A 27687-nucleotide genomic window follows, 5' to 3' on the forward strand; every position below is an offset into this window, starting at 1 on the left:
CCCCGGCTCGGGCTGCCGGAGGACCCGGAGCTGAGGCACCCCGAGGCCGCCGCGGCGGCGGGGACGATGTGGTTCTTTGCCCGGGACCCGGTCCGGGATTTCCCGTTCGAGCTCAGCCCGGAACCCCCCGAGGGCAGCCCGCCGGGACCCTGGGTCCTGCACCGCGGCCGCAAGAAGGTGAGAGCGGCCCAGCTCTGCAGGCCGCGGCCGACCTCGGTCTCGCCTAGCCAGCGCCGCCGGCTCCTCCGCGTCGCGCCCGCCTGACGTGGCTGCGGAGCCTCTAGGACTACGGGCCGAGGGAGGGGGACGGGCAGTGTCGACGTGGCGGGCGGAAGGACCGAGGGACCCACAGGCGGACCCAACTAGGGTTACGTGGGCCGGGTTCAATCTCCAAGGGCTGACTTGGGGAGAGACCCGGCCGGCGGCCCTTCCCTTCCGGCACTGAACCAACTCCGGGGACTATCTCGGAGGTGGAGTGGTCAGCAACCTGAGGCCACAACCTGAGGCCCCTCTGCCCTCCCCCAGGCCACAGGGAGCCCGGTGTCCATCTTCGTGTATGACGTGAAGCCCGGTGCCGAAGAGCAGACCCAGGTGGCCAAAGCTGCCTTCAAGCGCCTCAAAACTCTCCGGCACCCCAATATCCTTGCCTACATCGATGGGCTGGAGGTACCTACCAGCTGCTCAGGCTACCCCACCTCTGTCCCTCACTTTCTCCCAGTCCTGTTTTCTGTCTTCCTGTGGATTTCCAGCCCTTCTGCGCCAGCGCCCCACCGCCCCAGATTTGACTTCCCCTTCTCTGCCCCTATCCCCATCATGTCTCTCATCGCTTCTTCCTTACCCCCATCCCTCCCTGATACCCTGTGTTCCCTTCTTCAGACAGACAAATGCCTCCACATAGTGACAGAGGCTGTGACCCCGCTGGGAGTATACCTCAAGGCGCGAGCGGAGGCTGGTGGCCTGAAGGAGCTGGAGCTCTCCTGGGGGCTACACCAGATTGTGGTGAGGTGGAGGGGCAGTGGGGATGAGAGCAGGGGTAGAGGGGGCTGCAGCTACTGGGCTGTGATGGATCCTTCTGCCCCTAGAAAGCCCTCAGCTTCCTGGTCAACGACTGCAGCCTCATCCACAACAATGTCTGCATGGCCGCTGTGTTCGTGGACCGCGCTGGCGAGTGGAAGCTTGGGGGCCTGGACTACATGTATTCAGCCCAGGGCAATGGTGGGGGACCTCCCCCCAAGGGGATCCCTGAGCTTGAGCAGTATGATCCCCCGGAGTTGGCTGATGGTAGTGGCAGAGCGGTCAGAGAGAAATGGTGGGTGACTAGGGGGAGTATGCCCCATCCTGCCCTATTCTGAAAGCCTCCTGTAGTCTCAGGACCTCTAGACTATCTGGCATTCCCTCCATCCCCTCCTGCTAGGCTGGGGAGGGAACCAGGGTCCTCAGGGTGGAGCCCACTCCTCTCTCCCAGGATCCTGAGGGAGGAAGGGCAGGATAAGCACAGGCTTTGGGGTTAGGTGGTTCAGAATTTGAATGTTCTGTCACTTGGGATGGATGTCCTTGTTTCTCTGAGCCTCAGTTTCCTGATCTGTCAATTGGGGCTAATGAAACCTGCTTCTTGAGGCTGATGGGATGATCAGCTAAGGAACACAGCCCAGGGTTTGCCGTGCAGTGAGTGCCTGGTGCCCAGGGTAGGTTGGAGGCCTATGCTGGCAGGTGGCAGAGTCTTGAGCAGCTCTGGTCACTGCCTCAGGTCAGCTGACATGTGGCGTTTGGGCTGCCTCATCTGGGAAGTCTTCAATGGGTCCCTACCTCGAGCGGCAGCCCTGCGGAACCCTGGGAAGGTGAGTGTCCGACCCCACCTGCACCCCAGCCCCTCTCCCCCAGCCAACCAGCCACTGCCCTGACCCTGACACTTCTCCCGCAGATCCCCAAATCACTGGTGCCCCATTATTGCGAACTGGTCGGAGCCAACCCCAAGGTGCGTCCCAACCCAGCCCGCTTCCTGCAGAACTGCCGGGCGCCCGGTGGCTTCATGAACAACCGCTTCGTGGAGACCAACCTCTTCCTGGAAGAGATTCAGGTGAGCCCCTTGCCCCACCCTGGGCTCTGGCCCTACATTCCTCACCTCTGTGCACCTCCCCACTTTACAGGCTCCTTGATAATTAGACCCTTGGAGACAAGCACAGATGATGAAGCTAGGCTCTTTGGGTTCATACCCTGGCTCCAACTATTGCTTATTTAAAATACTTATCTATTTATTTGTATCTTGCAGGATCTTCCATCTTCATTGTGGCATGCCAGATCTTTAGTTGTGGCATGTGGGATCTAGTTCCCTGACCAGGGATCAAACTCTGGCCCCCTGCACTGGGAGCTCAGAGTCTTAGCCACTGGACCCTCAGGAAAGTCCCTCTAGTTATTATTTATGTGCGACTTTCCTCGGCTGAAGTTCAGTCCTATTAATAGTACCTGCTTCAGAGGAGCAGGGTGAGGAGTCAGTGAGTCTGAAGTGCACAGTACAGTGTCTGGCACATAGTGGGTGCTTTATGAGTGTGCCTGGCACTCTGTTAACTGCACACATACATTCCAGCCCTGCCCCTGATGTTGGCTGCAGGGTGGGGAGGAAGAGTCAGACCCAGACCCCTGCCCTCAAGGCTCTAGCATGGGGTGAATGATCCAGGTGTCCACCCTTGGGGACTCTCACTGGGGAAAAGGGACAGAAAACATGTGAATGAGGAAACGTGCTTCCTGGATGCAGATAAGTGCCGGGAAGGAAAAGAGTGAGGGTGGGGCCTGGGCAAGGGTTCTCTCAAGGGTGACGTTTGAGCTGTGACCTGAAGGGTGTGAAGGTGGGAGTCATGGGGATGGTAACTGGGGAAGAAAGTTCCAGGCAGAAAGAACCTCTTTGTGAGGAGGGAGCCCGCAGCGTAACCTCACTGAACCTCAGTTTCCTTATCTGTGTGGTGAGGATAATGGCGGTGTCTGTTGACCCACGTGGTTGTTGTAGGGGATGCAGAAGGGAGGCTCTGCCCCCTGCCCTGGCCTTGTGTGGGGCATAGAGAGGTGATGAGAGTCTGGAATGGGAGGGGTGACAGGGCTTCCATGGCTCTCCTTGGTCTGTGGAGTCTTGACTTAGATGGGGCTGGGGGGCCGTCAGAGGATAGGAGCCTGTGCCGAGGAGAAGGTGCTGGAGAAGTTGAGCCTTGCCGCCCCCAGGCAGTGTAGGGCAGCAGGAGCTCCGTGACATGGCGTTCTCACACAGCTGGCTTCGCCGGGCTGCCCTTCTTAATGCGCGCCCCGTAGGAAACAAACTGTTTCTGGAGGGTCCCGAGGAGAATGTGGGAGGGCCGTGCTGGAGGCCCCCCTTCCCATCAGAGAGCAGAGCAGTGGAGGAACCCAGCTGTGACTGTCGGGGCAACCTTGGATGTGGCTTGGCCTCTCTCTGGGACTGTGCTCCCCCAAACCGTGTGTCAGAGCACCAAGCCTGCCTGCCACGCCAGACTGAGCTGCTGCAGCCCAATCAGGTCCTCCCCAACCCGGGTTAGAGGTCACTTCTGGGTCAGGCAGCAGCTGTGGCCATGAGGGTACAACCAAGAGCACAAGAACTCTGGAAGCACACCGGACGGGGCTGTAACACACGCCTGGCCTCTCTTGCCTGGTGACCTTGAGCCTCAAGCCTCCTCCTTTGTAAATGGGGGAATGACAGCACTTCTTTACAGGGCGCAACACAGCAGAAGTGCCATACCACTGGGCCGCGCCCTTGCTTTTTATTTATTTCTCTGTTTGGCTGTGTCCAGTCTTAGTTGCGATATACAGGATCTTCATTACATCATGCAGGATCTTTCGTTGAGGAGCACGGACTCCCTAGTTGTGCGTGAGCTCAGTTGCTCCACAGCATGTGGGATCTTAGTTCCCCAACCAGGAATCAAACCCGCATCCCCTGTATTATAAGGTGGATTCTTAACCAGCGGACCACCAGAGAAGTCCCCACACCCTTCCTTGACTGCTGCTTAGCTGTGTGACTTTGGACAAGCTCCTTGCCCTTTCTGTGCCTCAGCTTCCTTGGATTATTTCATCTGTGTAATGTTTTTAGAATACAATCTTGTTTGGCCATGTGGTCTATCTCAGGAAATGTGAGTTGTGGATAGGACAGCCTCGGGGAGATTAGAAGGATGGAGGGAGACCACTGAGCTGATGGCGTGGCCTGTCTCGGCTCAGTGAGAGGGCCAGATCTGGGGGTGAATGCACCTCATCCCTGCCTCCGACAGCCCGCCACGGTCTCTACCACAGGGCTGCTGGTGAGCCCAACCCAACAGGGCCCAGAGGCAGAGTAAGCCCTTATTCCCTGTTTTCTTGTACCATGTTTAATGGCACTCATGGGTCGGGGGTATCTTCTGTGGTCCTGAGGAGCTAAGGCAATACTGATAAAGGGCTTGATCCCCCAGTGGCTGCTTTCATAGCGGCAGGTCAGGTGGCAGTGCCACTAACTGACTGGGCGCCTCCAGTGTGCCAGGCACCATGCTAGCAGCATTTGTGTGCATCTTCTGGTTGAATCCTCAGAACGGTTGTGAGGCAGTACAGTTATCACCCCATTTCACAGGTGGGGGACCTTGCCCAAGGTCACGTTGTTGTTTAGTTGCTCAGTCTTACACTCGCTAGTGAAAGCCAAACTGTTAGTCACTCAGTCATGTCCGATGGACTGTGTGGCCCGCCAGGCTCCTCCGTCCATGGGATTTTCCAGGCAGGAATACTGGAGCAGGTTGCCATTTCTTTCTCCAGGGGACCTTCCCAACCCAGGGATCGAACCCACGTCTCCTGCATTGGCAGGAGGATTCTTTACCGCTTAAAGCCACCTAAAGTCACATGGCTAATAAGTGGGAGAGTTGGGCTTTGAACCCAGGCAGGCTGGCTTTGCATGCTTGTTTTCCTTCGGGTAGGAGGTGACCCCATGTCCTGGCCCTTGGCTGAAGAGACCATGACCAGGCTGATTTCTTGTTCCCTGCTTCCTGCCCACTCTCCCCCAGATCAAAGAGCCAGCTGAGAAGCAAAAGTTCTTCCAAGAGCTGAGCAAAAGCCTGGACTCATTCCCCGAGGATTTCTGCCGGCACAAGGTGCTGCCCCAGCTGCTGACTGCCTTCGAGTTTGGCAATGCAGGGGCTGTGGTCCTCACCCCCTTATTCAAGGTGAGCGGGGCCTGGCGCCTCAGGACTTGTGGGGCCCGGAGACTGGCTGGGTGGTCTGGGGGCAGAAGAGAGGGCCACCCTTGCCAGCATCCTGGGAGGGGAGCCTGGTCAGGGGGACCCAAGCCCACTTGAGGAGCTCTGACATCTGGCAGTTCAGCAGGCTGTGGCCATGTGACCAGCTGTCAGGGAGACATGGGGACCTCCTGTCCTTGGTGAAGGGAAAATCTGTGCCTCCAAAATTCTTATTCCAAAGACCCCTTGCTGCAGAGCCTACAGCCTTTCCTCCATTTCCTCAGGACAGCCTCCTTGGTCTGACCCAGGCACTCTGGTGCCAAGGGGTCAGCTGCTTACTGCCTTGCTTGCCTTCCTCCCTCCTGACCGCTCAGCACTCAGCCTTCTTGGCTTCTTGGGACTGGATCCTCTCTCCTTCCTCAGATCCCAGCCTGCCAGTACCTGGGCATCTGCCATTCCCTGCTCAGTGGGAGAACCCTTTCCCCAAAGGAACTTGGCATGGGGGGAGGTGGGGAAGACAGCAAGTACATCCTGTGTAGCTGGGAACCCCCAGAAGTTACAGGCGGAATCCTGTGTACACATGAGATCTAATACCTGATTACAGGAAAAGGCCCAGAGCTTCTGCAAGCCTCCTAAGAGAGGCCTGACTCAGAAAGGGCAAGGGTAGGGCTAACTTGACATGGAGTCTGGGCAGAGGGCCTGCTGAGGAAATGCCTGCCTCATCCCACCACCATCACCCTGTTCCTACCCCGAGAAATCAGCAGGGAGCCTGAGGAAGTTCACTGAACCCAGGGACATCATCCCACTCGTGTGGAGGTGGCTGAGCCCCTCTTCCTGCTCCTTCTCAGGTGGGTAAGTTCCTCAGTGCTGAAGAGTATCAGCAGAAGATCATCCCTGTCGTGGTCAAAATGTTCTCCTCAACCGACCGGGCCATGCGCATTCGCCTCCTCCAGCAGGTAGGGGCCGTGGGGAGAGCCTGCCCGCTTCTACTCCACCCAGACCTCACCCTTGCTGCAGGGGAGGCCCCTGCCTCACCTCCAGCCCCAGGCAGCTAACTCGAGCCCTTGCTTTGGCTACCTGTGGCCCCCAGAAACCCCTCCTCGAAACATACACACAGGTGAGAGACCGGTGAGGCTGTGCTCTCAGGAAATCAAGATCATCAGCGGGCTCGTTGGAGACTTAGGGCATGCCCCGACCCAGGCTGCGTGGCTCAAGCGCTTCTCCCTGCGCCGCCCAGTCTCCTGGGTTCAGCCTGTTGTTCTGTTGGTCAGTCGCTGAGTAACATCCAACTCTGCAACCCCGTGGCCTGTGGCATGCCAGACTTCGCTGTCTTTGACTATCTCGCAGAGTTTGCTCAAACTCATGTCCATTGAGTCAGTGATGCCATCCAACCACCTCATCCTCTGCCACCCACTTTTCCTCCTGCCCTCAATCTTTCCCAGCATCAGGGTCTTTTCCAAAGAGTCAGTGCTTCACATTAGGTGGCCAAAATATTGGAGCTTCAGGATCAGTCCTTCCAATGAATATTCAGGGTTTATTTCCTCTTGAGGGCGGATAGCGTCTCTCTTGCCAACCCCCAGGCAGTTGGGAGCATCAGACAGGGTTGGTGGGATCGAGGATGGGGGCCACTGCGCCAGGTATCCAGGTATCAGTCCTTCTCCAACTCCAGACACTGTAGCCTCCTCCCAGCACTCCTCTAGGCAGGGGTTATACCCTTTTTATAGCAAAGGTCTGGAGGCTCCTAGAGGGGGTGTGACCATTCCGCCTGCTGAGCAGGACCAGAGGCCCGGCTCTCTGACACCCAGGCCCTGGCTCTTCTCAGCCCCTTCGCTCGCCCCCAGCACCCTCTCCATTCCATGTGGGCCTGAGACCAGAGGCACGGTGTGGGGCTCAGGAGACTCCCTGGCCAGCCAGTGCCTGCTGGGTAGAGAAACCATGCCAGGGGTGGCCCCTGGCTCTGGGGAGGGGTGGAAGGCCTCACCGTGTTCTCATGCTCCGACCCGGGCCGCAGATGGAGCAGTTCATCCAGTACCTCGACGAGCCCACGGTCAACACCCAGATCTTCCCCCACGTGGTGCACGGTTTCCTGGACACCAACCCCGCCATCAGGGAGCAGACAGTCAAGGTAGGTGTGGCCAGGCCCAGAGGGGCCACCTCTGGTTTTCTAAGGCTCACAGGGGGCTCATCAGAGGACACAGAGGCCTTGGTTTTGGTCTGAGGATCAAGCAGGGTATGGGAGGGGCAGGCAGGCACAGTTCCGCATGTGGGTCCTGGCCGTGGGTATAGCACCGCAGGTCGTGGGGGGAAGGGTGGCTATGGCCAATAGTCCTGAGTGCAACAGACATTCACTGAGACAGGGGTTCCCCTTCCAGAGCCTTCTGGGTAAGGCCCAGGAGCAGGTTGGAGGGCTCTGGCGGGTCTCCTCAGCACCCAGGGTCACTGGTGCCCTCCCAGGAGGCCCCTCCCATGTGTGGCACCCTGCCCGCTCCGGCCCACACTTTCCGCTGTCTCCCGCCCTGCAGTCCATGCTGCTTCTGGCCCCAAAGCTGAACGAGACCAACCTCAACGTGGAGCTGATGAAGCACTTCGCGCGGCTGCAGGCCAAGGACGAGCAGGGTCCCATCCGCTGCAACACCACTGTGTGCCTGGGCAAGATCGGCTCCTACCTCAGTGCCACTGTGAGTGCCCCGCACACGTGGCAGGAGTTCTGTCAGCGTCACAGCCACATCCCCCAGGGCCAGGTCCCCTTGTGTGGGGGCTGTCACCCCCCCCCACACACACACACACAGACTCAGGCCCTGGGTGCTCCAGTCCCCATGTCTGAAGGACAGAGTAAGTTGTGCCAGGTCACACACCCAATAGGTGTGTCTGGAACCTGGGTCTGCCTGCCCCCTCAGGGTCTGTGAATGCAGACACTGCAGCCCCCGGGGCGCTTAGCAGGAAGGATTGAATGGCTCAGCAGGGCAGGCAGGCAGGGAGGCGTGACCCGGCCCCGGGGCAGCTTCTGCTCTGGGCCCCCCGGTGATCTGGAAGGACGAGACAAGAGCCAGAGTTGTCTCACACTTGTTAGACTCTGGAGGCCCTGTTGGCCTCTGTTGTGGCAGTTCTGGACCCCAGGACGGACCCTATACTCAGGAGCCCTCTTCCTGCCCCAGACCAGACACAGGGTCCTCACCTCCGCCTTTAGCCGGGCCACAAAGGACCCGTTTGCACCGTCCCGGGTTGCGGGAGTTTTGGGTTTCGCCGCTACCCACAACCTCTACTCGATGAACGACTGTGCCCACAAGATCCTGCCCGTGCTCTGTGGCCTCACCGTGGATCCTGAGAAATCGGTGCGAGACCAGGTGAGGCGTTGCTGGGGCTGGGCCCTGGGGCTGGGGGTCTGGGGGTACCTGGGCCCCAGCTGGCCTGGCAGGCTCACAGGAACCTTGGAGGCTCCAGCTCTGCCCCTTGCTGCCCCACAGGCCTTCAAGGCCATTCGAAGCTTCCTGTCCAAACTGGAGTCTGTGTCAGAGGACCCCACACAGCTGGCCGAAGTGGGTGAGTGGCCCACGCTCATCATGTTCCCTGTTCTCTCGCCACTTTCTTGACTGTGGCCTGTTGTGGCCCCCGTCTGCCTGGCTGGAGTGTCTGAAGAGCCCCAGGAGACAGACAGTCGAGCACTCTTCCTGCCTCCCATTTCAGTTGGGAGAGCGCAGGCCTGGGGAGGAGGGCGCTCACTCTAGGTTGCTGTGCTTCAGTTAGTGCCTTCCTATCGCCCTCCCCATGGAGGCCTGAGGTGTCTGTACCTGTCGTTCCTGCCCCTGCCCAGAGAAGGATGTCCATGCAGCCTCCAGCCCTGGGATGGGAGGAGCCGCAGCCAGCTGGGCAGGCTGGGCCGTGACGGGGGTCTCCTCGCTCACCTCTAAGCTGATCCGGGCACATCCCACGGCTGCCCCGGCCGAGACCAACGTCCCCCAGAGACCTGCACCTGAGGGTGAGAGTCCTGGACTGACAGGGTTTGGAGTTCCCCCTAGGATGGTGGTGGGGACGCCCCCACCCCCAGCAACCTCTGCCCTGTGCTGAGACCTTCCTGGTGCTCAGTGGGTGGGAACTCAGCGAGCCTCTGCTCCCCAGGACTTCCTGCCCCAGCCCCCACCCCCGTGCCTGCCGCGCCTACAACCTCAGGCCCCTGGGAGACCCAAGAGGAGGGCAAGGACACGGAAGAGGACAGCAGTGCCGCTGACAGATGGGATGATGAGGACTGGGGCAGCCTGGAGGTGAGGGGCCAAGGACTCCCTCGGGGACCCAGCTGCAGGGCCACAGACTGCCATTCGGGGAGCTCTCATGGGCTTGGCCGGAGTCAGATCTGTCCTCATCTCCAAGTATCCTAAGCAGGAGTCACGGAGCAGCCATTGTGGGTCAGAGCCAACAGCTGAGCCCCATCTCAACTCCAGAAATGAGAGGCCAAGCTGACGGTGGTTGGGTCTGCCCACTCCTCTTCCTCGCTCCCCTCCACGGCCCATCCCTCCTATGGCCTTTCTGGGGCCCACCCTGCCCTGTGATCAGCAGAGAGAGGTTACGCCCAGGCCTACAACCAACCTGTCCTCCCTGAGGGTAGGTTCAGGATGGGCTGAGGCCAGAGTGGGGCTGTCCTAAAGAGAATGGGGGGCAGAGCTCCAGCTGCCAGCATTCTCTGCCCCTGAGGCCGCAGGCAGGGGTGTGGAACTCAGGATCTCATTCCCCACCTCACAGAGGAGTGACAACAGGCCTGGTTCAGCGTGTCCAGTTTATTGATGGGACACAGGGCCGAGGAGAAAATGAGATGGAAGACGAAGAAAGGGTGGAGCCCATAGCTGGGCAGAGACTGGGGGGCTTCTGTGGCCTTTCGGGTGGAGCAAGAGGGCTCTATGGTCATGCTTTCCTCCCCACCCTGCAGCAGGAGGCCGAATCTGCGTTGGCTCAGCGGGATGACTGGAGTACTAGGAACCAAGCCAGCCGGGCTGGGCAGGTGAGCTGGGCAGAACAGAGCGTGTGTACGGGGGAGCGGGGTGCCCCCTGCTCCTCCCTCCCCTTCTCTAGCACTGTCTCCGCCTCCTCTTCTGCAGGCCAGCAACCCTGGCCACAGATCCCAGGAGTCAGACTGGAGCAGTTGGGAAGCCGAGGGCTCATGGGAGCAAGACTGGCAGGAGCCAAGCCCCCCGGAGCCACCCCCTGAGGGCACACGGCTGGCCAGCGAGTATAACTGGGGTGGACCGGAGCCTAGTGACAGAGGCGACCCTTTTGCTGCCCTGTCAGTGCATCGGGAGGCTGGGGCGCAGGTACTGGTGCCTGTCCAGTGGGAGGGTGCAGACCTGGGGTGGACCTCAGCTGAGAGTAGGTCTCCACTCCAGCCCACACCTCCCTTTTCAGTCGAGGCGAGACTCCTGGGGTGATGACAACTGGGAAGGCCTGGAGACCGAGAGCAGTAAGTGTTTCTCCCCAGCCAGCTGGCTAATGGCCTGGGCCTACCCTCCACCGGGGCAGGCCTGGGAAGGGAAGCTGAGACCCAGGTTGTGCTGACACCTTCATCCCTCCCCTTCTTGTTCCCAGGACAGGTGAAGGCGGAGCTAGCCCGGAAGAAGCGCGAGGAGCGAAGGCGGGAGATGGAGGCAAAACGGGCTGAGAAAAAGGCAGCCAAGGGCCCCATGAAGCTGGGAACCCGGAAGTTGGACTGAACTGTGGGTGTGAGCCCTTCCCCGCCTTGGAGGCCCCACAGATGTATTTATTGTACAAACCATGCGAGCCCGGTCAGCTGGCCAGGCACATCTCACATGTACATAATCAGAGCCACAATAAATTCTATTTCACACCTGTTGTGCTGGGCTCAGTCCAGCGCCTCCAAGGAGGCTGGAGTCTGGCGCTGCCCTTTGGAGTTTGCACCCATCACGGACATGAACATCAATTTACTTCGAAAACCAAGAGTAAAGAGAAATGATCTGATTTATCAGTTTCTGGGAAATGCCCTCTGGAAGGAAGGCCGGCAGCGCCAGACAGACCCAACATCTGCCTGTGAGCCAGGCGGAACCGGCAGGGTCGCCCTTGGAAGATGGGGCGCGGGTAAGGGGTCTACGGGCCCGAAGGGTCCCTGGGTCCGAGCCCCGAGTCGGGGCACCAGCGAGAGGCCGAGTTCGCCCCAAGTGCTGGGCGGAAACCACTCGGTGATTGCGAAGGTCCAGGCCGAGGGTGGTGTCAGCGGCGGCGCTGGGGCACGCAGGCTCCATGCGTGCGGCTGCGCGCGAAGCCGGCTTTGCAGACGCAGCGGTAGGAACCGCTCGTGTTCACGCAGCGCTCGGTCTTGCATAGTAACCCGCGCTGGTTCAGCTCTCGGCACTCATCGATGTCTGGAAGCGGGGGTGACAAGTGAGGACTTCATGAGAGCACCAAAGCTGTGCGACCCCTTGGCTTCTGGTCCCAGCCGGGCTTATGCAGGGCCTGACCCCGCCCCGCCCCGCCCCGCCCCGCCCACCTGCCCTCTGGCCCCGCCCCTCGGCGTGGCTCACCGACGCAGCGGGCGCGGGACGAGTCTAGCTGGAAGCCGCCGGGACACTCGCACACTGCGCCGCCCGGCCGCGGCACACAGCGGCCGCTCACGCAGCGACACTCGTCCGAATCCTCCTCCGAGCTGTCCTCTTCTGTGCGGGCCGAGAGAATGAGACGTCAACACTGCCCCCGGCGATGGCCGCGGACCCGACTCTGTCCCTCTAGCTACACTCACCTCTGGCGGGCTTCCCCAGCAGCAGGGGGCTCGTGTCCCAGAAAGAATTACTCTCACTCTGCGACGTTGGGCACTGGGACCCTGAGAGGGGCAGGGGCGGTCAGCAGGCAATGGCTTTGATTCACCTCGGCTCCCGGCCACAAACTCCCTCCGGGCCAACCCCTCTCGGGCATGCTCACCAGCGCCGCGCGGCGGGCACGGACGGCACTGGGCTCCCCAACCTCGACCCTGGCGACAGCAGCAGTCATCGAAGGTGAGGGCGGGCCCGGCCAGAGGCCCCGCACACATGCCGTCTTCTCCGCGCTGGCCCCAGCACACGTCCCGCCGCTCCGGGGCACGCTCTGTGGAGGGGGACCGGGTGTCAGGGAGGAGCCCAAAGCAGGGGCCGCCCTCCCCCGCTGCAATCCACCCTCGTGGGAATGGCGGCCCCGGGCCTCCACGCGGCACACAGGGTTCTGGAGAGCCCAAGATGACCCTCGCCCTCACCCGCCGGGCTCTCGGGGCGCTGGCAGTCGCGGCCTGAGGGTCCGGGTACCCAGGGCGGGCGGCACTCGCAGCGGTAGGAGCCGGGCAGGTTGATGCAGCGGCCAGGGCGGCAGGCTGTGGGGTCCTGGCACTCGTCCACGTCTGCGGGCAGCAAGTGGATGAGTGGGGATGGAAGTCACAGCTTGGCTCGGCTAGCCTCCCTCCCGTTTTCCCAGAGGGCTGACCCGGGCCTCACCCATCTCTTCTGGGCTCAGACATTGGCGCTGCACCGGGCTGTACTCGGCCGGGGGAGTGCAGGCACAGCGGTAACCACCGCGCGTGTTCTCACACACTCCGTTCCGGCAATTAGACTCGTCCAAACACTCGTCCACGTCTGAGGGGAGGAAAAGCGCGAGTGGTAGGAACCGGCCTGGAGTCGGGTGGTTTTGCGTGTCTCCTGGCTGCTTTCCCACGGCCACGGGGGCAGCTGCACTCACCCACGCATTCCAGCAGGTTCGAGTCGTAGTAGAAGCCATGTTGGCAATAGCACTCGTAGCCGGGCTGCGTGTTCACGCACTTGCCCTCCTTGCATATCTCCGTCCCAAACAATATGCATTCATCGATGTCTGCAGAGCGACAGGCCGTGGGCGCCCGCACCCTCTACCTGCCAGGCCTCTGAGGCCCCGTAGCAGAGGACGTGGGCGTGGCGCTTACCGTGGAAAGGTGGAAAAGTCTATGGCCTTTTCCCAACGCCTACTTGAGGTCATGGGGCGGGGCTTAGCAGAGGGGCGGGGCAGTCGGTGAGAGTGGGCGGGCCTTACTCCAGTACCCGCAATTGACAAGCAAGCACTGGAGGGATGGGGCGGTCCTAACCGGAGGGCGGGGCGGGGTGAGCCAGATGGGCGGAGCCATGTTGGAGCTTACCACGGTGGGCTGGGATGCCATAGTTGACAATGTTGTTGTCCTGGGTATAGCCCTTCCCGTCTGGGCAGAGGCTGTGGAACTCAGCTACGGGGAGACAGTGGCCATGGGGAAGGAAAGGAGCAGGATTGAGCACGTGTGTGCTGGCCGTAGGGCCGGAGCTGTCATTTCCCACCAACTCAGGAAGGGGCCCTCTTCCCCAATCCGGTCCCAAATGAAGAAACTGAGGTTCTGGAAAGGGAAAAGGCCTGCCCGGCTCCTGACCTGAGCTGTAGACTGGGCAGGGATAGATCTCGCAATGGTCTCCCCAGCCAGCCCCCAGCGAGCAGCAGCACTCCTGCTGGGTGACATTGGTGGCCAGAACACTGTCACAGAACACGGTGTCATCGAAGTTAAGGTAGCACTCCTTCTTGTGGTGGGGCTGCTCCACCTCTGAAGGGAGGGGAGAGCAGCTCAGGGTCCAGCGCTGTGTCTCTGCCTGTCCACACTGCCCACCAACCTCTTCCCTCTGTGCCCCCACATCGCCTGGCTCCCCGGAGCTGCCACGTGAAAGCCAAGCTCCATCCTCAGTGTGGCATTCAGGGGCCACCTGACAGGTCTGGTCCCGCCGGGCTCTCCCAGGCAAAAGAAATTTCTTCTTGTTCCTCATATTCCAGAGGGTGGGACCAGGTACAACTCTGAGTCCTAACTGCAGTGTCTGGATCGAGGAGGGAGCCGAGAGGGCACTCACCCTCACAGCCGTGTTGGTCCTGGGTGGGTGTGAAGCCCTCATCACAGATGCAAACGTAGGAGCCCTGCAGGTTCTCACAGGCCCCATGGGGAAGGCACAGGCCTGGGTCCTGGCTGCACTCATCTATGTCTTCAGGGAGAAGAGCAGAAAGAATCACTCAGAGGGAAACCAGCCCCTCTCTCCCAAGGGGTGGGGCTCAAGGGCCTCACACAAGCTGAGAACCTGAATTTCCACTTGGACTTCAAGGCACACACAACAGGAAAGCCACTCCTGTCGGTCTGTGCACGTGGGTCAATGTGTACACATTCAGTGCATTGTTCTTCACAAACCCTAACAGAATGAAGACCTAGCTCTCAGCTCAGCATCTGGGGTTTCAGTCTGGTCTCCCAGTATCTTTGTCTCATCACCCTTTGCTCTAAACCACTAACACCCTCAGCTTTGTGTCTAGGCCAAGGTATCTACTCTCCCTAAAGACACAACTAGCTCTGCTTCCAGATCTCTGTGCTTTGCAAATACTCTACTTTGGGCCTGGTAAATACCATCCTTTGCTTTTCTCTGCTTAGGGAATCTACTTATACTTTAGGGAAGCCTGTTTATACTTCAAGTTCCAATACAACTGTCACTTCCCTGTTGCAATTAATCACTAGTCCAGACCTCTTTTGGCACCTAGCACTCTGAATTGTAAGAATCAATTTATCCAGGGCTCCTTGCTAGGGGAGACTATCTTCCTAGCAAGGAGCCCTGGGTTATTGCTCAGTGTCTAGTATAGAGCTTAGAACCTGGCAAATACTAGGTGCTTAGTAAACTGATCATAGCAAACACCCTCTCCCAACAACACAAGAGAAGACTCTACACATGGACATCACCAGATGGTCAATACCAAAATCAGATTGATTATATTCCTTGCAGCCAAAGATGGAGAAGCTCTATACAGTCAGCAAAAACAAGACCAGGAGCTGACTGTGGCTCAGATCATGAACTCCTTATTGCCAAATTCAGACTTAAATTGAAGAAAGTAGGGAAAACCACTAACCATTCAGGTATGATCTAAATCAAATCCCTTACGATTATACAGTGGAAGTGAGAAATACATTTAAGGGACTAGATCTGATAGATAGAGTGCCTGATGAACTATGGACAGAGGTTCGTGACATTACACAGGAGACAGGGATCAAGACCATCCCCATGGAAAAGAAATGCAAAAAAGCAAAATGGCTGTCTGGGGAGGCCTTACAAATAGCTGTGAAAAGAAGAGAAGTGAAAAGCAATGGAGAAAAGGAAAGATATAAGCATCTGAATGCAGAGTTCCATAGAATAGCAAGGAGAGATAAGAAAGCCTTCCTCAGCGATCAATGCAAAGAAATAGAGGAAAACAACAGAAGGGGAAAGACTAGAGATCTCGTCAAGAAAATTAGAGATACCAAGGGAACATTTCATGCAAAGATGGGCTCGATAAAGGACAGAAATGGTATGGACCTAACAGAAACAGAAGATATTAAGAAGAGGTGGCAAGAATACACAGAACTGTACAAAAAATATCTTCACGACCAAGATAATCACGATGGTGTGATCACTCACCTAGAGCCAGACATCCTGGAATGTGAAGTCGAGTGGGCCTTAGAAAGCATCACTACAAACAAAGCTAGTGGAGCTGATGGAATTCCAGTGGAGCTATTTCAAATCCTGAAAGATGATGCTGTGAAAGTGCTGCACTCAATAGGCCAGCAAATTTGGAAAACTCAGCAGTGGCCATAGGACTGGAAAATGTGTTTGCATTCCAGTCCCAAAGAAAGGCAATGCCAAAGAATGCTCAGGCTACTGCACAATTGCACTCATCTCACACGCCAGTAAAGTACTGCTCAAAATTCTCCAAGCCAGGCTTCAGCAATATGTGAACTGTGAACTTCCAGATGTTCAAGCTGGTTTTAGAAAAGGCAGAGGAACCAGAGATCAAATTGCCAACATCTGCTGGATCATGGAAAAAGCAAGAGAGTTCCAGAAAAACATCTATTTCTGCTTTATTGACTATGCCAAAGCCTTTGACTGTGTGGATCACAATAAACTGTGGAAAATTCTGAAAGAGATGGGAATACCAGACCACCTGACCTGCCTCTTGAGAAACCTATATGCAGGTCAGGAAGCAACAGTTAGAACTGGACATGGAACAACAGACTGGTTCCAAATAGGAAAAGGAGTGCGTTAAGGCTGTATATTGTCACCCTGCTTATTTAACTTATATGCAGAGTACATCATGAGAAATGCTGGGTTGGAAGAAGCACAAGCTGGAATCAAGGTTGCCGGGAAAAATAACAATAGCCTCAGATATGCAGATGACACCACCCTTATGGCAGAAAGTGAAGAGGAACTCAAAAGCCTCTTGATGAAAGTGAAAGAGGAGAGTGAAAAAGTTGGCTTAAAGCTCAACATTCAGAAAACGAAGATCATGGCATCTGGTCCCATCACTTCATGGCAAATAGATGGGGAAACAGTGGAAACAGTGTCAGACTTTATTTTGGGGGGTCCAAAATCACTGCAGATGGTGACTGTAGCCATGAAATCAAAAGACACTTACTCCTTGGAAGGAAAGTTATGACCAACCTAGATAGCATATTGAAAAGCAGAGACATTACTTTGCCAACAAAGGTCCGTCTAGTCAAGGCTATGGTTTTTCCAGTAGTCATGTATGGATGTGAGAGTTGGACTGTGAAGAAAGCTGAGCACTGAAAAATTGATGCTTTTGAACTGTGGTGTTGGAGAAGACTCGAGAGTCCCTTGGACTGCAAGGAGATCCAACCAGTCCATTCTAAAGGAGATCAGTTCTGGGTGTTCTTTGGAAGGAATGATGCTAAAGCTGAAACTCCAATACTTTGGCCACCTCATGCAAAGAGCTGACTCATTGGAAAAGACTCTGATGCTGGGAGGGATTGGGGGCAGGAGGAGAAGGGGACGACAGAGGATGAGATGGCTGGATGGCATCACCAACTCGATGGACATGAGTTTGAGTGAACTCTGGGAGTTGGTGATGGTCAGGGAGGCCTGGCGTGCTGCAATTCATGGGGTCACAAAGAGTCGGACATGACTGACTGACTGAACTGAACCGAACTGAAACTCTTGTTAGATGAATGCATTGAGGGGTGAGGTGGCACGGTAATAAGCATCATCTAATTACTGTCATTATTACTGTTATTAATATTTTCTGTGAAAAAGTAGAATGAATGAATGGATGGTTGGAAAGACAGATCAACAGTGTGTCTAGGAGATGACTGCTTGCTGCCATTGCTCCTTGGGAGTTCTCAGCCAATCCCTCCATACCTTGGCATTTCCGGCCGCCTACCAGCCGATGCCCCTGGGGACAGAGACATCGATAGGAGCCATTGGTGTTGATGCAATCACCCCCAATGCAGGCTGCAGGGAAGTCACACTCATTGATGTCTGTAGGGAATCAAAGGGGTGAAGAATCTCAGGGACAAAGCCCACTCACATGGCCTAAGGCTTCCGAAGAGCCCTGGGTAGGGCCCACACCCCATGGCCTATCTTGGATCTGGATGGGGGCTGGCCATGGGAGTGGTGGGCTTGCTCACAGTAGCCCCTGGGGTTGGGACCTGAGCAGTGACGGTCTGGGACAGGGAGGAACAGGTCAGCCCCCCAGCGTGAGGTCTCCCCTCACCCTCGCAGCGGCTCCGGTCCCTTGACAGATGGTAGCCAGAGAGGCACTGACACTGGAAGGAGCCTGGCGTGTTGGCACAGATGCCGTTGTCGCACACGTCCCCAGCCTCACACTCGTCCACATCTGTGGGGCACAGGGGCCATCAGAGGGCTAGGACAGGGTGGTCCTGAGTCTCTGCTCCCCTCTTCCCACTCCTGCCCACGGCCTGGAGCACCAGAGCTGAGGCAGGTGGAGCTGGAGACAAGCATGGGCACCTCACCCCGCCCCTGTGTGGCACACCGTGCCCTAATGACCAGGCCAGGCGCTGGCAGGAACCCTGGGCCATTTCTGGTTCCAAAGGGCTCAGGCCTCCCCATCCTTCGTCCATTCTCACCTAACAATCCTCCCTGTCTGCCCGGCTTCACGGCCGCAGCTGCTCTGGCGGCTGCTCCCGCCCTTCCCCCACTGCCAGGGCTCCCTTTGTAAGTAAGCCCCCCTGTATCTGCATGCTCACAGAGCAATTTCTCCCGCTTGTGCAGTAAAGGCACTTGGCTCTGAGAGCACGCTTCTGTGCAGTCCTTTCTGGGGGGAGCTGGTAGTCGCCCACACCCCAGACCCCTTCCAAACCCCCCACTTCCTGGAGAAAACCTGGCCCCCGCCCCAGCCTCCCACCTCTCTACTGCCATCAGCACCCATCTTCCTAGCGCTTCTCCCTTTCCCTCTCTCTTCCTCTCCATCCTGGGCGTTTTCAACATCCATCTGGCCAGCCAGGCCCAGCCTCTGATGCAACAGTCCCTCCCTCGGTATCCGCGACCTCCACTTCAACGCCAGCCACTCGCTCTCAGTACAAGGGACTGGGCGCTGCCCCGCCATCCCCAGGCCCGGGCGTCTCAGACGCGGCTCCCTTCGCACTGCCGCCGGCGCGCTCTCCGGGCCCCTCCTCACCTCCTCTCCCCAAGGGCCCCTGAACACCTCTCCTGCCTCCCCTCCGCTCCGGCAAAGCCAGCGCCCTAGCCTGCTTCTCAGGATGCCGGGTGCTGAGTGCGGCTGAGGCCGGCCACCACGCGGAGCACCACGGGCCGCTCCACTCCCTGTGGCCTCCAGCTGGGCCAGAGCCTCGGCGTGGCCGCACCACCCTCTCCTTCTCTCAGGCCTTGACAGGGGGAGGCCTGGGGAGCCCCGTGCCCTTCAGCAGGTCCAGACTTGCGCCGTTCTCCTCAGCCCACAGCCCCCACCCCACTCGCCCTTCCTCACCCGCTGCCTCCGTCTTCTGGCCTCTCCTCGGGCCACAGAAGCTACCCCGCCAAGGCCGCCTTCTCGTCTCGCTGGTTAGTTCTTAGTTACAAGGACCTCTCTACCGCATTTAGCGCATCCTCCTCTGCCCTCGATGCCTGCTCTCCCCAGCTTCTCAGCTAGTGCTCCCTGGGCCCCCCAGGGCCCCCGTTCCCCCATCTCCTGCTTCTAACCCCCTGCCTTCTGCCGACCTGGCAGTGTCCACGATGCTCCCCTCACTGGACTCACCCTCCTTGACTGCACCCCGAGGCTCCACAGCGCCCCCTAGTATGCACCCCGAGGCTCCACAGTGCCCCCTAGTGTGCACCCCGAGGCTCCACAGCGCCCCCTAGTGTTCACCTGGAGGCTCCACAGCTCCCCTTATTGTTCACCCCGAGGCTCCACAGCCCACAGTCGCAAGTGGGTGTGTCTGGCCCAAGGCTTCCAATCTATACCGCCCGCTCTCTGTGGGCATCACCAGCTGAGAGACCCACAGGGACCACACACTCAACTGTCCAACAGGAAACTTAATGTCTTCCTTCTCAAACACGCCTCACTCCCAGGGACCCTATCCCAGTGAGCGGCACCCGCTGAGTCACCCAAACTAGAAACCTGGAGACCCTTTACTCCTCTCTCTTCTTCACCTTGACACCCAGTTAACAAGCCCAGGTAACTCATTTTAATACTTCTCTAATATCACATAGTCTCATGGCCATCTTTGAGGCCACTATTATCACATCCGCCACTGTCTCTGTTCTGAGTCTCCGCCAGACCTCCAGTCCCTCTCCACAATGGGCATCAGAGAACTTTCTAGAACAAATAGCAAAAGTCATTCTTCCCCTTAAAATGCTTCCTCCGCCTCCTCCTCAAAGTCGCTCAGTCGTGTCCGACTCTGCGACCCCATGGACTATACAGTCCATGGGATTCTCCAGGCCAGAATACTGGAGTGGGTAGCCTTTCCCTTCAGGCGCCTCCTAATACCTTCAGGGTGAAGCTCAACCTCCTGGGCAGGGCTTAGGTGGGCCCTTCAAGAGGTGGGGACCTGCCCTTCACCAGCCAGCCTCAACCCCACCCCCTACTTACACCTTCCTTTCCCTGTACATTCTGCTGGTGTTCAGAGAGCCTGGCACGCTCTTCCCTCTCTCCTTTCTTTGCTTGGCTAACTCCTGTTGATCCTTTAAGACAACTCAAGCCTCCTCTTCTCCCAGTCCCCCTGAGGTTTCCCAGAAACACCCAGACTCCACCGAGGCCGACAGCCCTGCGCTCCACAGTGGGTGTCCACGGTTCTCCAGTTTCTCTGACTCTCATCCCTCAGCCCATCTCCTGACGCATAAGAAACATTATTGCCGGTGGGGGGACAATACTGACACCCCCTTTCTTTTATATCTCTCCTACTAAATATTCAAGTAACTGTGCTTTGCAAACGCAGCTTCAAGCCTTGCCTCTTAAGATCCTTCCTACCTAGAAATTCCGCCACCCCTCCTCCGCCAGGTTGCGGAGAAAGTGAGTGAGTGGGTCAGTGAAGGAAAAGTGCCTGCGAATTCGCCGTCTCCCGGCCGACAGATGGGGTGACCCGGTCCCCAACTTCGACGCTCGAGTAGGTGGCGGGACGCAGGGCGGGGAGGGCTGGCGCTCACCCAGGCAACTGCGGCCGTCCTGCGCGGGCGCATAGCCCTGGGCGCACGTGCAGCGGAAGGAGCCCGGAAGGTTCTCGCACCAGCCGGGAGAGCAGGGGTTGCCCTCGGCGCACTCGTTCACATCTGCGGCGGAGAAGGCTCGCCTCGGACCCCGCCCCACTGGACGAGGTACTGTGAGGGGATGGGAGACCCTCCTTCCAGGATGGTGGGGGTCCCCAGCCCGGGGCGGGGGAAGCCGGGTTCTGGAGCCGACTCCCACGCCAATAGCCCCGCCCCATCACCGAGGCAACTCCCGAAGGGCCCCGCCTTCTTGTGATCGAAGCCCCGCCCCACCCGGACCCCAGCCTCGCGCTCACCGCGGCAGGCCCCGCCCCCTTGGCTGCGGTAGCCTGGCAGACAGGCAATGCACTTGAAGCTCCCAGGTTTGTTCTCGCATTTGCTATCCGGGCAGGTGCTAGGGTCTCGGCACTCGTCGATGTCTGCGCAGAAGGAAGGAAGAAAACTCGTTTGGGAACAACATTGCCGGCCAGGTGCTCAGGGGCCTCGGCAGGGCCTCCCTCTGTCACGGATCGACCAGGCGAAGCGGGCCCTCTGGGTTCCAGATCGAAACCTCCGAGAGGCCCAGGGCTGGGCGGAGACGGGAGTGAGGCCCTCCGCCCCCACCCCAGGCCGAGGCACCGTTGAGGACCCGCGTCGGTCCGGATGGGTCTTCCTCACCTTCGCACACGGGCGGTCGGGAGGCTTTAAGCCGGTAGCCGGGGTAGCAGTTGCACTTGTAGTGTCCCGGAAAGTTGATGCAGAAGCCGCCGTCGCCGCACAGGTGGGGCTTGGCGCACTCGTTCAGGTCTGAGCGGGAGGAAGGGGGCGCGAGGGGAGTGCAAGGCGGCGGAGGGGATGACATGCGGTCGGGAGAGCCCCTCGGGTCCGCCGATCCCGGGGCCCGCCCCCGGCCCCGGCCCCGGCCACGCCCCCGGCCACTCAGTGCTCACCCACGCAAGAGCGCCCCCCGGCGCCAACGTGCAGGCGGTAGCCTCGGTTGCAGTGGCAATTGTAGGAACCGCCGGTGTTCATGCAGATGCCCCGCCCGGCGCCGCAAGGCTCCGCCTCGCATTCGTTCACGTCTGAGAAAGGCGCGCGGATGGGGAGACGTCAGACGACGGTCGGGAGCCAGGGCCGCCGCCGTGCCACCCACTCTCCACGCTCACCCACGCAGTAGCGGTGCTGCGGATGCGACCGGTAGCCGGGATTGCAATGACAGGAATAGTCCGAGGGTCCCGGGACGCACTCTCCGTGGCCACAGATGTTTTGGTTCAGTCGGCACTCGTCCGTCTCTGCCGGGGGCGCCCGGGGGAAAAGGGCGGCAGGTCAGAGGGGGCAGGCAGGGAGCAGTCACTTTCTGCCACATTCCCAGGGAAGAACTGGACACCCCATCACTCTCGACGCCGATAACTGAGCCTGGTCGCACTATGATTTCAGATCTCCGTACAGCCATCCCCCCCATCCTAGGATTCCCTACACCACCATCACAGATAACCGCAACATCACAGTCCCAAGTAGCCCCAAACCATGATCCCAGGTCCCTGGCATCCCCATCTCCTCAAGTTGAGGACCCTTGATACTTCTCTCTCCACTTACTATACTCTGACTCGAGTCACTTCAACACCTCAAACTCTGTAGCCTCAATCACACCAATATCCTCCAGACAAGCGAACCAACACCCCTTGCCTTAGAGACCTGCCCACCCCCGCCCCCATTCCAGAAGTTATCCTCCCCCTCCCAAGGCAGGCAAGAGCTACTTTCCTGGGAACCCTGGATGGCACAGGTGATCAGACTCAGGAAGCCTCCTTACCTTCTTTCCTAGGATTCACAGTACTCCCTGCCTCCCACCTCTTCTTCCTTGTGGCCCCTCCCCTGAACCCTGCCCCAGGAAGCCCCAGGCAGCCCTGGCCTCAGGCTGAACTCCACTCCCTCCCAAACACACCTGGCCAGTGGGTTCTTGCAGGCTGTTCTCTCTGCTTAGAGTGCCTCTCTCTAGGGTCCTTAACACCCCGTCCTCTGATAAGTCTCCCCAAGTGCCTCTTTCTCCACATTCCCACAGACCCCAGGCTGTCACTGGGTTATCCCAGCCTGTGCAGATTCCTGGGCAGCCACCTTCCACTAGGAGCTCATCTAGCCTCCAGTTTTCAATCAGGTTGGTGGCTTCCTTGTGGCTGGAGTCCAACCAGACATGGGCTTGAATCCGGCTCAACTGTGTGACCTGGGATCAGCTACCGAACCTCTCTTAGCCTCAGTTTTCTCATCTGGAAAATGAGGCTAACCATGCCCACTTCACAGAGTACAAGAAAGGTAAATGGTATTTAGTATCTAAAACTCTCCAGTCAGTGCCTGGCCCAGGGCAACTGTTCAGCCATAGCTAGCAATTATTATGATGCCCCAAACCATGCAGACACTTCCCACAGCCTTTGGGATCAAATCCAAGCCTCTTAAAGCTCCCTGAGCCGGCCCTCTCCTAGTTCAGAAACACTGATCTGTGTGTGGTTTCTCTCTTCTCCATGAAACCAGGGTTTCATGTTTCCATGCCTTTGCCCAAACTTCTGCCCAAACCAGAATGTCCTTTTCCCCAACCTGCTAGCCCATTTCTTTCCCACATTTTGTCGTTAATTTCTAGCACTCTTAAAAGCTCTGTTCAGAAAGCCTTCTCTCATTGCCATTCTACATATGATCTCAACACCCAGACTTCCTTCCTTCTTCTCTGATTTACTTTTGCATAGCCCTTATGAGACACACTAGATTTGGACTCATTGATCTGTTTGCTCTCTGTCTACTCCACAAGGACAGGGAATTTTTATCTGTTTTGTTTACTACTGTGTCCCCAGCACCTAAACAGTGCCTGCACATAGTAGGTGCTCCGTAAATATTCATTGACTGTAAATGCCTTCAGACTGACCTGACCATCACACCACCCGGATCAGTTGAGGGCAGAGAGGCGTCTCAGAGTGTTACACGCCGAGGCTTCCCCAGCCCCCAGCCCAGGGTCTGGCATACAGTAAGCCCTTGACGGTGTCAGCCCTCCGGAAGGATTGGAGGGGGTGAGGAAGGAGAAACCCTAAGTTGGGGGCGTGGCTTACCTGGGGCGTGACCTAGGTGGGCGAATCTTACCTGTGACTTGAGTAGGGGCGATTTCCACCGCACTGCGGGACGGGGGCAAGTCGGGCAGGAACTGGGGCGGCGGGGGCCAGGAGATCAGTTCTGCGGGCAGCAGCACACGACCATCAGCGGGTGAGGAGACTGAGAGAGCCGCCCCTCTCCCCGCAGGTCACGGGGCCGGCAACTCCACAACCAGCTGCACCGCCCCCTGGTGCCTAAGCTGTGAACTTCCCCGGCAGTGACAGCCCCTGAGGACTGGTGTCTACAGTGCCCAGCTCACCCGGGTAGGGCCGGGCAGGAGATGTGGTGACAGTCGGGTGGCTCTGCTGCGCTGACTGCTCTTCAATCACTGGCTGCGGGCGACAGTAGCATGAACCCTCTGTGTCTCCTTGGCCTCCCTGCCCCTCCCACCTGGGTTCTTATACTCACTGAGTCTGTGCTCACCCCTAGAAGGGAAGAAGATGGGGCCATTAAGTGTTGGGCTGGGAGAAGGGAGTCAAGTCTGGGATTGGCAGTTGGGCATGTGTGGTCAGAGTCCCTAAGAGTTCAACGATCATGTCTCTGGGTCAGGCATCAAGAATTAGATCCTGATGTCTGGGAATGTTTTCATCACAGGTCAGTGAAGCGATGGCTGGACAAGGTCCTCAGCTTGGGAGGTTATAGCCAGGGTCATATCCCTGAGTCAGGGGTCAGAGGGTCAGATCTAGAGGCAGCATTTGAGCTGCATTAGTGCCCTGATCTGGAAATCAAAGGTGTCCTGGTGTCAGAGGATTGAACCTGGAGGGCAATAAATGATCAAATCCCGTGGATCAGGGATGACATCCTGGGCTTAGTTACAACACTGGTTAGGGGTCAGAGTGTCAACTCCAGGGGTCAATGCTAGTCTGGGATTAGGAGCTAGAGGTTAGACTCAGGTCCTAACTGTGGGTCAAGGGTCAAGGTATCAGACCTAGGGGTTCTGCAACTGTCAGGAAACAGGAGGGATCGGGCCAGACCTCTCTCTTCCTCTGTGTCCTCAGGTGGTGGTGCCCGGCTGGGGCTCTCGGGCAGCTGCTGGGGCTTGGGTGGCCCATCAGGGTGCAGGAAAAGGGAAAAGTCACTTTCGCCCTGAATGGTGAGCGTCTGGTGGGAGGTGAGGATGTGGTACCCCTTCCCAGCTGGGCAGATCTCCTTGAAGGCAGCTGTGGCCAGAGCAAGGGGCAGGCAAGTGAGCCCTTCCTGGAGAGGCAGGCTCACAGACAGCCCCCCAGCCCCAAAGGCCCCTGGCTCACCGGTGCCATCAGCTGGGCAGCGCTGGCACCTGGCACCCCAGGCCTTGCCGACGCTGCAGCAGCAGAGTTGGCGGGTGAGGCGTGTGGTCAGGGGGTGCTGGCACTGGTGTTCAGGGCTCACCAGGCGGAAACACAGGCTTTTCTCCTCCGGCTTGTCCGCTGCAGGGGCCAGTGATGGGCATGGGCATCTGGGCCTGAATGCTGCCCACGTCCCTCTTCCCAGCTGCTCCAGACCTCACCTCTCTGGCACAAGAGGCCTTGATTCTCGTGTGGCCCCTGACCCCACATGACCCTGAATTCATTTGACCCCTGAAACCTGTATTATTCTGACCTCATGTAGTACCTGAAACTTCTGTGACCACTGAACCCGTTGATCCCTGATTCTAGCTGCTCTAGACTTGATCCCTCCCACTCAACAAGCCCTTGGTCTCATATGACACTGCCTTCTCATAACCCCTGACCCCATGTGACCTCTTACTCCAGATCTCATGCAACTCCTGAACCCACTGATCCCTGACCCCATCTGCTCTAGATCTTGCTCCTCCAGCAGTCAACCCTTGACCCCCCTCTGACCTCTGTGACCTCTGATCCTTACTGTTTGGAGCCTTACCCTCCACCCATACTTGGTGACCTCCAAGGACCCCCGAGTCTCACCGATGCACTGTGTGCGGGAGGGGCCCAAGCTATGGCCAGGTGGGCAGACACAGCGATAGGAACCAGGGTTGTTGAGGCAGTCACCATGGCGACACATGCCTGGCATCGCGCACTCGTTGATGTCTGTAATAAGTGAGAGTTTGGTCCCTCCAGGCCAGGGCCACAGGGTGACAGCGACCTGCTCCAGGAACCTCAGGGTTCTACCCCAGCCCCGCCTCCTCCCCCCCACCCAGTGACAACTGGCCCATACCCTGGCAGTGTGTGCTGTTGAGCCTCTTGTAGCCCTGGGGGCAGTCAGTGCCCATCTCCCCACGTACTGGCCCTGGCTTCTGCACCCCTGTGTCTGTGGAGAGAGGAGAGCATGGCAGGAGAGGACACAGGGGCTGCAGAGAGGGAAGGGATGGCACTGGGTGGGGGAGTGGGGTACTGAGGGGACCCGGGTGGGAAGTGAGAGGCTCAGGCTGCAGGGCTGGGAGGGGCTGGAGGGTGTGCCCCGTGGGGAGGGGCAGAGATCTCACCGAGCCAGGGCACTCACACTGCAGCTGGGGGCACTTGTGGCACTTGCTCTGGCCCCAAGCGGTGCCGATGCTCCCGCAGCAGTCTTCCTGCTTGGTGAGGCCCGGAAGGGGGTTGCTGCCACACTAGGGAGAAGAGCGTGGACAGGGGTGACAGGCTGCCCAGCCCCCACCTGGCCTCCCTCCTCGGGCCCTTTTCCTCCTCTCCCCACTCAACCTGCAGGACACCCCCCGAGTCTGAGCAAACCCGGTGGATTGGAACAGGGCGGCCCTGAGAGGCGTCTGTGGGTTCACTCACTGGCTGCTTGGGCAGCGTGTCCTGGAAGCAGCGGCCCAGGGGCTTCTGGGTGGGTGGCCGGGGATGCGGGGGCTTGGGGTGCGGCAGCAGGTGCTGGGAGGGGGCCGGGCCCTCGGCGTTGGGTCCTTCGATGCGGTGCACTTGGACCGAGGCCTCGGGCGGGTGGTGGACGCGCACGTTCACCACGGGGGGCGGGGCCTGCACTGGGGGGCGGGGCACGGCGGCTTGAGGGCTGCCCCGCAGCGCAGGTGGCGGCGCGGAGCTCCTCCAAGGCTGGCCCCGCCCGGGTCCTGCCCACCTCGGCCTCCCGGGGTCTGCCCAAAGCCTGGTACCTTCCGCTGAGATCTGTCCTGGCCCGAGGGGCACCAGAAAGGTCGCATGCTGGGCAGGGGGCCCCTCCCCGGGCCCTGGCGGATCGGCGATCACCTGGACCGCGTACATGGCGTGCTTGCTGGCCACAGACTCGCCCTCTGGAGCCAGCGCGCCCGTGGACAGGGCCCCGGCCCGGCCAAGCCCAGGGCCTGAGCCGCCAGCGCCTCCGCCAGCTCCTCCAGCCGGCACCTGGCAGAAGCGACCCGTGAAGTCCGGGGGACACAGGCACTGGTTTCGCGAGGAGCACTGGCCGCCGTTCATACAGGGCAGGGGGCACACCACTAGGGAGGAGAGGTGGGTCAGGGCTCAGGCAGACCCCTGTGGCCAGCGCCCAAACCCAGTCCCTCACCCACATCCTGTCTCTTCCTTGCCCTCCTCCCTACTTCCAAGCCACCCACTGGTTCTGTCCTCCCTGGGAAGCTGGCCTTAGTAACACATCAGATACACACACATGCTACCCTCTAGGTCCCCCAACATCCTTATACCCTAGGGGCCACTGGCATCTTGAACTTGCATCCTAGCTAGGAGACCCTGTGCCAGCTGCGTGACCCTGAGCGACTGACTTCCCCTCCCAGGCCTCAGTGTCTTCATCTGTAGGGCGGTCCCATCTATTAAATGAAGCAAGGCCTGTCCAAAACTCTGCACAGTACCTAGTACACAGAGGGTGTTTAATAAGCAGTAGCAGCTGATGATGATGGTGATGGACTAGCCTTTCCCTCCCCTTGGGTCTTTCCTGGACACCCAGTCTCTATCTGGTGCCTCCTCCTTGCCCCCCAGTCCTTCCCCTGACTCAGCCCTCTCTGGGCTCTCCCTCCCTCTGTTCAGCCATCCCAG

At 58.7% G+C, this 27687-nt stretch overlaps 2 protein-coding genes across 3 annotated transcripts in view; one reads left to right on the plus strand and one right to left on the minus strand.

The window, feature by feature from the left end:
• On the plus strand, positions 1-11024 carry SCYL1 (SCY1 like pseudokinase 1). 2 transcript variants are annotated; one of them, XM_052662375.1, is made up of 18 exons: positions 1-177; positions 526-666; positions 877-999; positions 1083-1309; positions 1748-1838; positions 1922-2077; positions 5019-5177; positions 6038-6145; positions 7201-7314; positions 7712-7867; positions 8345-8533; positions 8654-8729; positions 9001-9165; positions 9306-9448; positions 10108-10179; positions 10277-10489; positions 10581-10635; positions 10761-11024. In XM_052662375.1, the coding sequence occupies exons 1-18, from the start codon at positions 67-69 to the stop codon at positions 10883-10885; spliced, it is 2424 nt and encodes an 807-aa protein (XP_052518335.1). In that variant the 5' UTR covers positions 1-66; the 3' UTR covers positions 10886-11024. The 2 variants fall into 2 exon arrangements, with proteins under 2 accessions (XP_052518335.1, XP_052518337.1); XM_052662377.1 differs by having other exon boundaries at positions 10111-10179.
• The window catches only part of LTBP3 (latent transforming growth factor beta binding protein 3), a 20268-nt gene continuing 2565 nt past the window's right edge, over positions 9985-27687 (minus strand). The window contains exons 2-28 of the mRNA XM_052662374.1: positions 26814-27134; positions 26482-26684; positions 26204-26309; positions 25919-26011; positions 25669-25791; positions 25015-25173; positions 24739-24924; positions 24173-24189; positions 24024-24096; positions 23756-23845; positions 21802-21927; positions 21586-21717; positions 21314-21442; positions 20953-21075; positions 20597-20719; positions 17709-17831; positions 17354-17473; positions 14042-14170; positions 13576-13743; positions 13315-13398; positions 12888-13016; positions 12647-12784; positions 12412-12552; positions 12105-12266; positions 11926-12006; positions 11711-11842; positions 9985-11551 (exon numbers count right to left, since the gene is read on the minus strand). Coding sequence (XP_052518334.1) covers positions 11400-11551; positions 11711-11842; positions 11926-12006; positions 12105-12266; positions 12412-12552; positions 12647-12784; positions 12888-13016; positions 13315-13398; positions 13576-13743; positions 14042-14170; positions 17354-17473; positions 17709-17831; positions 20597-20719; positions 20953-21075; positions 21314-21442; positions 21586-21717; positions 21802-21927; positions 23756-23845; positions 24024-24096; positions 24173-24189; positions 24739-24924; positions 25015-25173; positions 25669-25791; positions 25919-26011; positions 26204-26309; positions 26482-26684; positions 26814-27134 — 3563 coding nt within the window. The 3' untranslated portion in view covers positions 9985-11399. The remainder of the gene's footprint in view (positions 11552-11710; positions 11843-11925; positions 12007-12104; positions 12267-12411; positions 12553-12646; positions 12785-12887; positions 13017-13314; positions 13399-13575; positions 13744-14041; positions 14171-17353; positions 17474-17708; positions 17832-20596; positions 20720-20952; positions 21076-21313; positions 21443-21585; positions 21718-21801; positions 21928-23755; positions 23846-24023; positions 24097-24172; positions 24190-24738; positions 24925-25014; positions 25174-25668; positions 25792-25918; positions 26012-26203; positions 26310-26481; positions 26685-26813; positions 27135-27687) is intronic.

This window comes from Budorcas taxicolor, chromosome 25 (assembly GCF_023091745.1).
Source record: "Budorcas taxicolor isolate Tak-1 chromosome 25, Takin1.1, whole genome shotgun sequence".
Classification (NCBI taxonomy): domain Eukaryota; kingdom Metazoa; phylum Chordata; class Mammalia; order Artiodactyla; family Bovidae; genus Budorcas; species Budorcas taxicolor.